This window comes from Ostrea edulis, chromosome 9, assembly GCF_947568905.1.
Source record: "Ostrea edulis chromosome 9, xbOstEdul1.1, whole genome shotgun sequence".
NCBI lineage: Eukaryota > Metazoa > Mollusca > Bivalvia > Ostreida > Ostreidae > Ostrea > Ostrea edulis.
In genome coordinates, this window is record NC_079172.1 from 23461423 (window position 1) to 23474628 (window position 13206).

At 35.2% G+C, this 13206-nt stretch overlaps 1 protein-coding gene across 8 annotated transcripts in view; it reads right to left on the reverse strand.

The window, feature by feature from the left end:
- Positions 1 to 853: 853 nt before the first annotated feature.
- Positions 854 to 13206, reverse strand: part of LOC125657913 (thrombospondin-2-like) — a 28131-nt gene continuing 15778 nt past the window's right edge. For 7 of the 8 annotated variants that reach the window (XM_048888838.2, XM_048888842.2, XM_056148906.1 and 4 more), the window contains 5 exons: positions 9436 to 9495; positions 5270 to 5452; positions 2737 to 2907; positions 2448 to 2615; positions 854 to 1235 (listed from right to left, as the gene is read on the reverse strand). In XM_048888838.2, coding sequence (XP_048744795.2) covers positions 1159 to 1235; positions 2448 to 2615; positions 2737 to 2907; positions 5270 to 5452; positions 9436 to 9481 — 645 coding nt within the window. In that variant the 5' untranslated portion in view covers positions 9482 to 9495 and the 3' untranslated portion in view covers positions 854 to 1158. Of the gene's footprint in view, positions 1236 to 2447; positions 2616 to 2736; positions 2908 to 5269; positions 5453 to 9435; positions 9496 to 9610; positions 9963 to 13206 lie in introns of those variants that run through there. The other variant, XM_048888843.2, reaches the window with a different exon arrangement.

A 13206-nucleotide genomic window follows, 5' to 3' on the forward strand; every position in this document is an offset into this window, starting at 1 on the left:
CGTGTTGACCCGGAAATTCATGTGAAGAGGTCCGACCTCAATGCCCTCCTCGGATCGCAGCTGTGCATGGGAAACGAATATGTTAACCACTGCGCTACCCTGACACCCAATATTGAATAATCCATTGGCGGATTTAGAGGAGTGTTACGGGGTTGCAACCCCTTTATTGAACATTTTTTTAAAAATAAAAATAGTCTTTTTGCCATTTTGGTCTCTTCATCCCCTTTTGTGCGGGAAAGATACAGATATGGGTCCCAACCTCCAAGAAATCTTAATCTGCCTTTGTATATATGTAATGTGGTAAAATAAACGTTTACCAGTACACCCCTATATATAATTTATGAATTCGATTGAATGTAATGCAATGGGATAAAAATGACCTTGAACTTGTATTTTGATCACGTGTTCTGTTTTATTAGCTCACCTGTGCTGAACGCACTTAAAGTGAGCTTTTCTGATCGTCTGTTGTCGGTCTGTCTGTAAACTTACATTTTCGACTTCTTCTCCAAAAATATGGCGCACAAATTGGAAAAAATTGAAATTGTTAAAAACAGTAGAATAGAGCCTCACAAATCATAGGTTGCAGATTGTAAATTTATAATTGACTAGGAAACATAGAATATCATTTTATTTACGTGAAGAAAGTCAGCAAATGTTTAGAATGATCGAAAATGTTGCTGGAGTGAATCACTCCCGCATCTGTACCATTACAGAGATCCTAAGGACTTGTAACCCCCCCCCCCCCCCCCCCCCCCCACAAAGGATTCGGAGGGGGCTACATCATTCATCATTACAGCTACCCTGAAAGCAGTTCTTCTTCTTTACTATTCTATCATCGAAAGAAAAAGAACAATTTAAACGTCATATTTATTCAGAGAAAACGGTGTATATCAACAAATAACATTTTAACATGCACGTTTTACAAACAATTATACATGACAACCTATACAAAATGGCCATTAGTTCATACTTGTTACATTGCTAAATCTTCTAAAATGGTCGGTAAAATGACATATCACGTGGTTAGGATTTTTCCACACTGCCAGCAGTTCCAGTAGGTATAGGTTACAATGCATGGTCCCTTTGTGTGGTTCATGTCAGTATAAAACACAAGGATCCATGGAGTAGGATGACACACAGACCGAATACATCAACTGATTAAGTTAGAAACAATTTCTCCCATAGAATTAGCATTGTAAATATCACAGCCAAAAACTTTGATTTCTGTATAGAAGCTGAAAGTTAAAGAAAGAAGACATTGGAATTAGAACTATTATACATCGATATGTGGTATATAACGTAATTCTTTAAAATGCTTTTTGTATCAACCATCATTTGGTAAACCTGAATTATGAGAATAGTACTCAATTTTATGCGTCTGTTGAATGCATCTAATTAGAACTAAATATTTCCTTGCAAGAATGTGAAAAATACCATTCTTTAATAGAGTCATTAGTGGAGATTAAAATGTTTAAACGAATCTAGGCATATTGTTAATTCAGTTATATTCAGAATTTTCGAGTAAATTTATGAAATAAATATGTGGGCGCTGACGTCAATTTTTGAGAATCTTTAAAATACACGTGTTAGAAATATCTTTTGAAATATACATGTATATGACGATATATATCATCAAATTCCAAAGCATAACAAGGAAATGAAACTATATGTTAAAAATAATATCATACTCATAGATAAAACACCTACAAAAAGATTCGAAACTATGTTATCGCAGACTTTCCATGGCACCACTTGGACCTTATCATCAAGCGGGAAAATAACCCTAAAGGTGCCTTTCCAGACTATGGAATAATTGAACGAACTGTATGTATTAAACATTTCAAAATCATTTAATTATCTTTAATAGGGAACAATAGTAAAACACTGGTTCTGATTTAGCTCCGTATGATTTAAGCCCTTATTTCTGTTTTATCTGTATCCATTATAAACGATTTCCAATTAGCATCCTTTGATATAACACTGGTATATCTCAAACAGTGAAAAAAATTGCTTTCCTTTATAAACGTGTGAACTCTGAATGTACTCTATGAAGTTCAAGATGGCTACGAATGATGAAAACATTTACACTTTATCCCAAGCTATTAAAGAAAAATTCCATTTCGGTGAACAGAGGGATATTACCCATTAGAACAATGTAAATTATCTTAGCATGGGCTAGAAAACAATGTCTACCACATATTTCCAGAGGCTTCTGATTTAGAATCGATTCAACTAAAGATGCATTTTGTCGATAGAATGATGACAGTTTATCAGAAGTGCGTATCCTTAAAATTTAATTTAAGGCCTTTAAAATACTACATATAATCCCCCCCCCCTTGCTTTCAAACCCTCTCAGTGTAATATTATTCAAATAAAAATTGAATTACGCATGTCTTAACACCTAAATTAATCCATCCAGTTAAATGAAACCTTGTTATACCACTTACAATTTATTCCCATCCCTAATGAAATGATGCAGTCTCTCTCGTCTGTACCGTCATGACAATCTAACTCAAAGTCACATTTCAACGAATTAGGAACGCAGTGTTTCCCACTCTCACACACGAACATGGAGTCATTGAAACAGCTTTTCACGTCGAAATCTGGTGGGATTTCTAAGGAACGAGAAAACAATTACATGTACGCAACATTAATTTCCCTTGGAATTGCCAACAACTGAGAAAAGAAAAAGAGATAATATGAAATCCTTCTTATCGAATAAACAACCAGGCTTACCAGGACAAGTGGCATTGTTACAAACAAAGGAATCGGTTGCCGACCCGTTACAGGATCTTCCACCATTGGTGGGTTTAGGGGAATTGCAAAGCCTCGTTCTAGTAACGTTGGCGCCACCACACATCACTGGGCACTTGGTCCAACCTGTCCACATTCCCCACCCACCATGAACTATATAAAAAAGAGTTAAGGTGAAAGATAAATATTCTGTGGAATCTGCGATTTATTGAACAAAATATATGCGTAGAGCAATAATGTTGCAATTTTTTTTACTAGTAATGTATTGCGCGGACAATCGGCAGTCGTCAACATTCTCCAGGGCTGCAGACGATTATGAATTTTATTGGCTTATAATTGTTTTAGAGCGTCGATCAACTCAATCAGACGACCGGGCAACGAGGAACACAGAAAACTTTAAAATTCCGGTAAATCAGAGTAAAATATCATTATATTAATTCTATTCTCAGATTCAATGATAACAGAAAATACAAGAATTACCTATTATTGATACACGGATTTTACTTTGGGGCAGTGACAATTTGGTGTATGAAACTAACAGCAAAATTTTAAATGCTGTTCACAAATTTATACTTAATTCAGGCAGATTTTCATGATAGTAATTCACTTTATGCTATATGTACATGCATTTATTTTATCTATACATATGTTTTATGATAATTGTTATCAATTAATCTAAGTGAGAACCTCATAAGTTATAAGAACTTGTGTTCAAACCTGTTGTATATTATATATGCAATAAAATATATTCAAACCGATGATAACAGAATATCATGAAAAAATATTATATGCTGCATTTGAAAATTTTTGAGAACTGCTAAGCATTCAAGTTATTTGTCAAAACTCAAGCCATAGGATTGCATCGCAGGTTAGATCTCCTGTTGTGGTAATTCAAGAATTCTGTCAAAATGTTCCCATTTTATTTTCGATTTTAACAGTTTTGGTTTTCTCCTAATTTCAAAACACTTTTTAAGGATTGGCACTGGAAAACAAATGAAAGAGACGACGTTCCTCGATTTAAGAATTACCACGGTGAAACCCCTTAAGGTCTCGTATTACGTAATGACGCACATTCAAATGGAGAACATGCAGTTTACGCATGCTCTTTTTCATTAAAATAAGTAAATTGACCATTTCTCCATCTGTTTCACTTGAAAGTTAGTTATTATTATGTTTTAACTACATATCGAGTTAAAATTGATGAGAGTGATTTATAATTTTTAAAGTACAACCATTAACGAAGAAAAAGGTATGATCAGTGAATTCGTATTCTTCTTCAGAATATAAAATGTCATTGATTGTAGATACGGGGAATATATCAATCTTACATACAATAATTATCAGCATTCGCGATTGATTATAAACAGTGGACTTATACGGAAAACGAACTACGATGTGAATGGACCCGGAAAATAAATTGCCCTGTCCTTGACACTGAAATTTTCATCTGAATCATCGGAATAAAATATCATCACTTGTCCCTACCTTTTAGTCTATAGGAGCAAATCAGAGAAAATAATTGAAAACCGTAAAAAAAAAAAAAAAAATTAAAATAATAATTGTTACTTTTTTGGGTGAATATGGAATGCTGATTTCTCATCAATAAGAGGAGCATAGATTTGCATGTGAAAAAATACAGGTTTATGAAATGATACACTTTACGAGTTGTTATATATAGTTAATTATCTGCAAACTCTAATTTATATCTATGAAACTATTATTTGTATTATCCCTCCCCCCAATCGTGTCCATGATTCTAACTAATAAAGACGATCGTCGTAAATTCAGCTCTAATCGACTTGTAACTAGGCTTCATTCATTGTATCAAGAAATAATTACAGTCACAATTTAACACAAAAAGAAGTCATTAACTACATGGTTTAGAGTACTAGTGAAACTAAATAAATAGGGATAAATTTTAAATTTCATTCTATTGTGACAATAATTTCCATCCGTACGCTATAATACAAACAGCCACAATCTACAGTTTGAAATCGTAAAACACAATTAACATCCTTAAACTGTAATTTAGATTGGTTAATTATGGCCAAGTAATTATGGAACTATATTCATTAGATGAAGAACACTATATTGAACAGTTGTGGTTTTATTTGTCAAGTATAATCTAGTAATCCATGCCCCGTTAACGGTGTAAACTGTAGGTTAAGGATTTACGATGTGTACTCTACACTTTGTAAGCATCTCTATGACTGATAGACCTGACAGACTTATCTAAATCATCTTATTTGTGTGAAAAACTGGCGAACCATAGGTAACTGCATCCTTAAATTTTATCGCAATATCATTAAAGAATATGGGATCCTGTGGAAGACAAATGATATCAAATGCATAGTCTTGTATCTCTCAGAATTCACCGCGTCATCCGTATACATATTTGTATCTCTCAGAATTCACCGCGTCATCCGTATACATACTTGTATCTCTCAGAATTCACCGCGTCATCCGTATACATACTTGTATCTCTCAGAATTCAATGAGTTATCCGTATACATACTTGGGCACGTTCTGTTGATGAAACACTCCACAATTTTGGTCAGAGTATAGTTAGCAGCTCTACCATCCGGGTACTCCCACTGTTTGTTACGCCTGATTGACCCAAATCCACAGGTCACAGAGCAGCTACTCCAGTGACCCCACTGTCCCCATCCACCAATAGGTTCAGAATGTGTGACGTCAACTGAAAACCAGTATCATGCAAAGTTTTCACAGAATTTGGGAGCTGTTATTTTTTAAAAACAGACTATTCTAAGTTTTAGTTTTTATCATCAAAAGTAGTCACTAAGCGCATCATCTATGGAAAGCTACTAAGAGGGTGTAAAATAAAGCAGATTTACATATATGATATCATGTAATACATGTATTATATTCATATGATATGATGTGATACGATGTTCATATATGATGTGATACGATGTTCATATATGATGTAATATGTTCATATGATATGATGTAATGTGTCAATGTGATGTTCATATGATGAATGCAGTGAAAATAACAGAAAATAATCAATCTAATAAATCCTATAAAGCATACAAAATTCATCTTCGCAAACCAAGTGTCCGATTCGCTTACTCTCATCTCCCCGTGGCGGATTTAGTTGCGACTGAATTACCATCTAACGGATCGAGCGAGTTATCGTTCTTGACGAAAACAAAATCTAACCAATCAGATGTGTATGTTTACAAAATGGAGTTGACAGTAAATAAAAATTGTTTTTTAGTAATGTGTGCATACTTGCTGGATGCCTATGACACATTTGTGTTTAAGGCGTAAATCACGTATCAAATCAATTCATTCAGATTTCAGTGTTTCTACTTTCGTTTTGATATTGTACTCAATTTTGTTGAGTTTGTTCAGTTTATTCCAGCACATACCGTCCTTTGCCGTCATTTGGGTGAGGTACATGATCGATTATCTCTAGAAGTTGATCATAAACCCCAAAACGTTCTCCAAAAGTCCCCTGTCTTTGTATTTAGACAAAATGTCATGGCAAAGGTGACAACAAGGGCTAGACATGTGGACCGCCATTACTCAAACCAAACTGTATGTATGGCGCGATTTGATTGGATGCCTTGGAAAGCCAAAGCGCGATATTTTGAAGTCTTAGAAATGCGACTAAATCCGCCAAGGGGGAGATGAGAGTAAGCGAATCGGACACTTGGCTTGCGAAGATGACAAACTTATGAAAGGGACAAACAAGGACCCCTGGACCGGACTTACCAGAGGTGGGATCAGGTGCCTGTTGACTGGTCACACCCGCAGTGAGCCCAATATTTTGTTCATATAAACGGAGTAATCCGTAGATCAAATCAGTAACCTTACAATTGGTACAAATTCGACCCAGTAATAGCTTGCACTTCCATTATAACGACCATAGAATTTGTGAAATCGATGGTATTATATGCTGACAAACAAGTTGATGGTACACGGGTTTCAACAGTCTCGATTGAAGTAAGCATTTCGCAGATTCTATGGTCGTTATAACGATCGACTTCGTCAATAAAACCTATCATTGGGTCAAATGCTGTTTGACATGTTTCATACCGATTGTTAGGCCGTTCTTGGCACACTGATTTTGACTACGGATAGCTCCGTTTACCTGATCAGGATATAGGGCTCACGGCAGGTGTGACCGGTCGACAGGGGATGCTTACTCCTCCTAGGTACCTGATCCCACCTCTGGTGTGTCCAGGGGTCCGTGTTTGCCCATGCACGCAACTATCTACATGTATTTTGTATTGCTTATAGGAGTTATGAGATTGATCACTGTTCGTTATCTTCACCTTTCATGGTGTAATATTGATGGTATTATATGATGTAATACATGTATTGATGGTATTATATGATGTATTATTGATGCTTGTATAAGTGACTGTTCCTCGACAAATGCTCTGCATTGTACGTAAGGGTAACTCGTCATTTAGAGAAAGCTAGGTTTGTGATTTGAAATTAGAAATAAATAATTTGATTAAAAAGAAACTGATCGGACAGCAGGCTTGAACGATGGCATATCGTTATATAATGTACAGACTAAACTCAATTTAGTGCGTAGATGTATGCATTGCTAAGGATATTTGAAAATAGCAAATATTTCGCCATGTCTTGCTTACCTCATTAACATCTCTCTCTCTCTCTCTCTCTCTCTCTCTCTCTCTCTCTCTCTCTCTCTCTCAATTATATGAATACTTTTAGTAATAATAACTTCTGTAGTAATATGTGTGCATATAGGTAATTGTACACGTATTGTGCAATTTAAATTTAGAATAGAAATCTGTAAAACTACGAATTTTGATAAACATATGATTATATTTGAAATATTAGAATTCAATGAAAGGCACGGAGAATATATTTTGGTGACAGGTAAATAAAAAGTTGAGAAAAGGGAAGATATGTACGAAAGAAATTAACAAATCTTGTTTTGGGGCCCAAACATTTGCTTTCATGAACATCGTAATGATTTACTACATAGCATCAAATATTTAACATTCAATCTAAAACGTACTCCAATCAATTCTTTTAAAATCAGTTTCTATTGTTTAAGTAACATCTGCTGCAGTTTAGTGTATTAACCCATGCCTTAGTATGGCCTGCTAAATCCCCCTAATCACTTCCTTTATGGATTCCTTGTTGTAAAAGAACAGCACGCTTTCTTAATTTTGAAGCTGGGCGTGTGAACCATTCTGTGTTTTGTTGTTCACTATAAAATAATTAATTTTGGCAACTTTGTTTTCAAAATTTTGTTCGTTTTAGAAAAAAAAATCCAAACAAACAAACCAACAGCTCATGTATGAAAAGAGTCATCCTATAATTTTGTTGGGTGTTTTAGACTAAAACTTAGGTACACTATAGAGATACACGGTTGTAAATGCATCTGATGTATCATAAAGATTTAAAAGGTTTTCTTCTGATATAAAGTAGTGATTCCTTACACAGATCGTTGTATACGAGTACACTGGGAACCGATGAATTGAATCAAACCTCAGATAGATCTAACAGTAGTCGTTATAGTAGTCCTTGCTGCCTCAACAGACGTATCCGCAACTCTAAGGCAGATATTAATTATCATCTTGACATATGCACATCAACTAATCATTGCCGCCTCGACATACGCACATCATCTAATCATTGCCGCCTCGACATACGCACATCATCTAATCATTGCCGCCTCGACATACGCACATCATCTAATCATTGCCGCCTCGACATACGCACATCATCTAATCATTGCCGCCTTGACATATGCACATCATCTAACCATTGCCGCCTCGACATACGCACATCATCTAATCATTGCCGCCTCGACATACGCACATCATCTAATCTTTGCCGCCTCGACATACGCACATCATAGTGACACATTCCACGAATACAAGTCCAATGAAAAAGAAATTTTAGCACGAAAATCCCTAATCTAATATTTAGTATATTTATTTCAGCACACTTCTGATATTTAGATAGTTTTGTAAAACATACTTTTGATAAAGCATCTGAATAGGAACCAGCAAAACTGTGTCTTTATGTCGCAGAGTTTTAATGGTTGTGAAAATGCGGTGATTGCAATCAACAGCCTATTGTTTACGGGTTTTCCCCTCGGACGTAACTAATTGCTCTGGCCGATTTTATCATTATCCACAGCAACAAATAAGTATGTAATGATGTCATGACCGGCATTGGTAAGAGAAAGAGTCTGCACTCATGCAAGTCCATAACAAAAGTCTAAAAACACTGCACTTACGGCAACCCATGTTGTCATGATGATGAGAAAACAAACTCAATTAACAAAACCAAAAGTACACATCTGCAAGGATTTATTTTCATGAGAAAGTTTCAATGAATATCAAAAGACTTTATATTTGTAGTCTCCGGAGTTTTTTTGTTGCTAACAAATTATGACCGATAATCATCTAAATATTAAAGTAATTTTGCTCCAAGATTACGTTTACATAGCTTTGTCATGACACGCATGTATCAAAAATAACGAACAGTGATCAATCCCATAACTTCATAAGGAATACAAAATTAAGGGTAAAGGCAAACACGGACCCCTATACATGTATCTCTACCATTTCAAATTGAAATTTTCGCACTTGTCAGTACCTGGTAATTTGACATTTTGCAATATAACAACCCCCACCCTTCATATCCCCATGAAAGTCTTACCTTGTAGGACAACAACCACGCTGCATAAACAAAGCCATCCAATCATCACTCGTCATGTGTCTGTCAACAAACAATATAGATCCTTATTTCAATGTTTTCAACGACAGTGGAGATGTTTACGTTTACAGATGGCGATAGAGATTGCAGGCACTTACTGCTGAACGTCTATCCTTACCTCTTTTTCAGAATCGATATCTGTCTTTATATTGAAGACAAATCGATTACTGCCCCATAATGAGAAGGAAACGTGTTTTATTCGGTGTTTTTTTTAAATAGTCCAATGAAATCAAATATCCTGACACCGTAGCAGGGTTTTTATTTTCGATTGACCTTTTTCAATCTCTGTTTATCATTTTCCATACAATTTAAAGATGGAGACGTTTGGAAGAAATTAAGTTGTTCAAAGATTAAAAGTAACAATAAACTGCGTCCATGGACCTATACATGTACATCGAACCGACCATTTCAGTCGTTGTCAGCACTGAACAACGATTTCAAAATAGCACTTGCATTTTGCATTTATGATAGTAATAGCAATGATGATGATAAAAAATACATATAGGAAAATTTATGCAAATAGTCCACATATGAATCATGAAATATCGAAATAAGTGATTCATGCTAAAAGAATATACATTTTTGATATTTTACAGAATTCAAAAGTGTGTGAACCCTGAAAACAATAATGGGTTTTATATACCGCTTGCACATCAAAGACATTTGGCTGAAAATATCTTAATGTTTCTATATTTGTGGTTATGCTTGATTGTCCGAGATAGTTGTCCTTTCTGTAACAAACCAGTGCAGTTTTATTGAACATAATCTCGCCTGCGCCATGTAACAAACCACGGTCAAAGTGATACTTAAGCAGAGAGGAATCCTTTTCCTACTTCATTTGTAGCCTTAACGTCAATAAATAACCCTTTGCATGATTCTGAAATGACCTGCTCCTAAAGTTTTACAAAGTCGTGTTCACAGACTTATAAATTTATAGAACTTCTGCAGTTTGAGAGAATGGGGTCATCTTTTGAAATGCTAAAGAGATGTACTCTGGATTTCGTACTTTTCGATCGTTGTGAAAAAGTGAACCGATTCTAACCTTTTGATTGATTGATTTCGAGGCCTTTATCCTTTGCAAACAAACAGTGAACGTTGAATAGAAAGTATATTAGTTGACCTCATAGAATAGGGTCTGAATCTGACATCGAGTTTTACCGAGTAATTATCGAAAATAATAAAACATGTCCAAATTTCCTCCAAATAAACTTTAAAGTTCATTGGCTTTCTTCTTTGTGCGTATATGAACGTCTAGATCATATTGTGTATTTCAACGAACTGATGCGAACTGAGGCCAGATAAATTGATTGTAAGAACGACAACGCTGGTCGTATTTGTTTGAAGAACATTCTCATTAATTTGACATGAAATCGCGCAAAGTAGGATAAAACTCCTTTTATTTGAACGATCACGAAAAGCTGTTGGCCAAAGGTTTAGGAGATCTGCGGTGGGTGAGGAGGTCTTCGCCGGTCCTTACGGTATTCTCTCACAGCTCCAAGCCTTCTCAAGTGTTCCAGAGAGACTCATTAATTTACACCTAATGTGACTGGATCCCACTGTATCCTTTAACGAAGGTCATCAAGACAACTTAAAACTCGCCTTATTTGTCATGAGCTAGTTATGGATTCCGTGCATTTCTCAATAAGGGTTTTGAGTTCAAAATGGCAATGCCTCACTAAGATTTCATAGAGAGGTGACGAATATACCGTGGTACTGCCAATTTCTTTTCTTTCTTTTTTTAAATCAAAATGAATGAATAAAAATTGGCGGTAACACAATGGTGTCATGAATCGGTCAGTATGAATCAGTTACACTGTAAGTGCGATCGCAATGAAGTAAAATATAAGCAAATAGTACTAAGAGATGGAAAAATAAATCTTCGGTGAAAAAACTAACATTTTGGTACCACATATGTACGCATGCAATATTGATAGTTTTCTGTTTATTCATAAACGAATGTCACGTGAATACAATATATGTTTTTCCGCAAAACATGCACAGTGCAGTTTTCAGTTTCCGTTTCGATTCTTTTGACTATAAGAAACCCAGAGAGCGCGTTACGCAAGCTTCACGAGGAGCGCACGGAACTCTGGGTAGAGAATGTAGGAAACCCTACCTCTTCAGATGGATTATTAAAAATTTTGTTTGCAGGCTTGTCATGATAATTTACATTGGGATAAATGGGATAGTACCGATCATTTCTAAAACCAAATTTATCCAAGATCGATAGAATTCTACGGTGCAAAGCATCCCAGCCTCTCAAGTCTCGCCTTTCATCTTACACAAAATCAATCTATATCGCCATGCACACGCTAAATTTCGACTTAATAGTATTTGCAGTCAAACATCTAGAATAGTCTAATGTACTAGCTGCTTGAACGTTGAGATGATAGAAGATCATGTAATGTTTAATCTAGTACAGTGCAGTCTGATTCACATGTCCTCTATTGGAATGTATTCTGAGCAGGTGGGGTGTTTTGTTCCCAGGGGGTTGACGGTCAAGGCATGTGCATCCTATAATTTAAACGTAAACGCAGTTTCTAAGTTAATACTGGGGTCTCCTATGTGAATAAGCTATATGATACAGATAAATGCGCTTTCAACCTATGGTTTACTTGTGTAATTAGAGAATATAGCTATGTTCGGTATTGTCTTTTACAATATAACGTCCTAATTACACTATAATCGCACCAAGTGATATTTTCACTTGTACGAATTTTCATGTGGGGGTTTATAATTTTATTGATTACCATATATAATTTCAAAATTACTAATAATGGTATGTCGTGATAAAACTAATGATCGCAGTTCACAGACAATTTTTCTAACCATAGAGGGGAAAGCTACAATCATGGTGGGTGATTAGCATTATGAATTGAAGACTGCAATTGATCTCTTTATTCAATTACATGCAATATACATTTTAGACAATTTGGTGCATTTCCCACCTGCCAAAGTCTAATGAGTAGCCCTACCAATCACAAAAACAACTTCTGTAATAAAAAATAAAATAAAATTTTCATCATCAGTAAATTTTTAAAATACTAACAACATAATACATAACATTTAATGCTGTTAAAATCTCTTCGAGCGAGGAGTAATTAAAAATGCTCGAAGACAATGGGCTTAAAATCATAAGAAACAATGTTTTCAAAATCTGTTTTGATGACAAAAAGAAAGAAAAAGAAAAAAAAAAAGAGATCGACCGTAGAAATATGAAAGTTCATAAGTTAATGATGATCATTGATATTTAACATTTGATGTTACAACCATACATGTAGGTGCTTCAACTGCAATAAGTCCCAGAAAGGAAGATGATTTGTATAAAATTACGCGACACTAAATTACGAATAACAACTGAGTTTTCCAAAATAGGTTACATTGACAAGTGCACGACCGAGTTTTATTATCTCACTCCATTCCAACTCGACAACACAACTTCATTCATTTTGGAGTTAAGTCAGACTATTCATAAATATTTAACATTTGATGTTGCAACCATTTGACGCAAAGAAAGTGCTACAGTTTACGTCAGTACAGATTGTAGATGACAAAACTCCAAATATTGATCATAAAGGGACGAAAGAGTATTACAGCTGGATGAAGTGCTGGGTATCACACATACGACTTCGTATGTTGCACGTGCGATATTTGAATATGCCATACGTACGGCTAATTAGCTTTGTGATTATTTTTTCTTTCTTTAATTGGAAG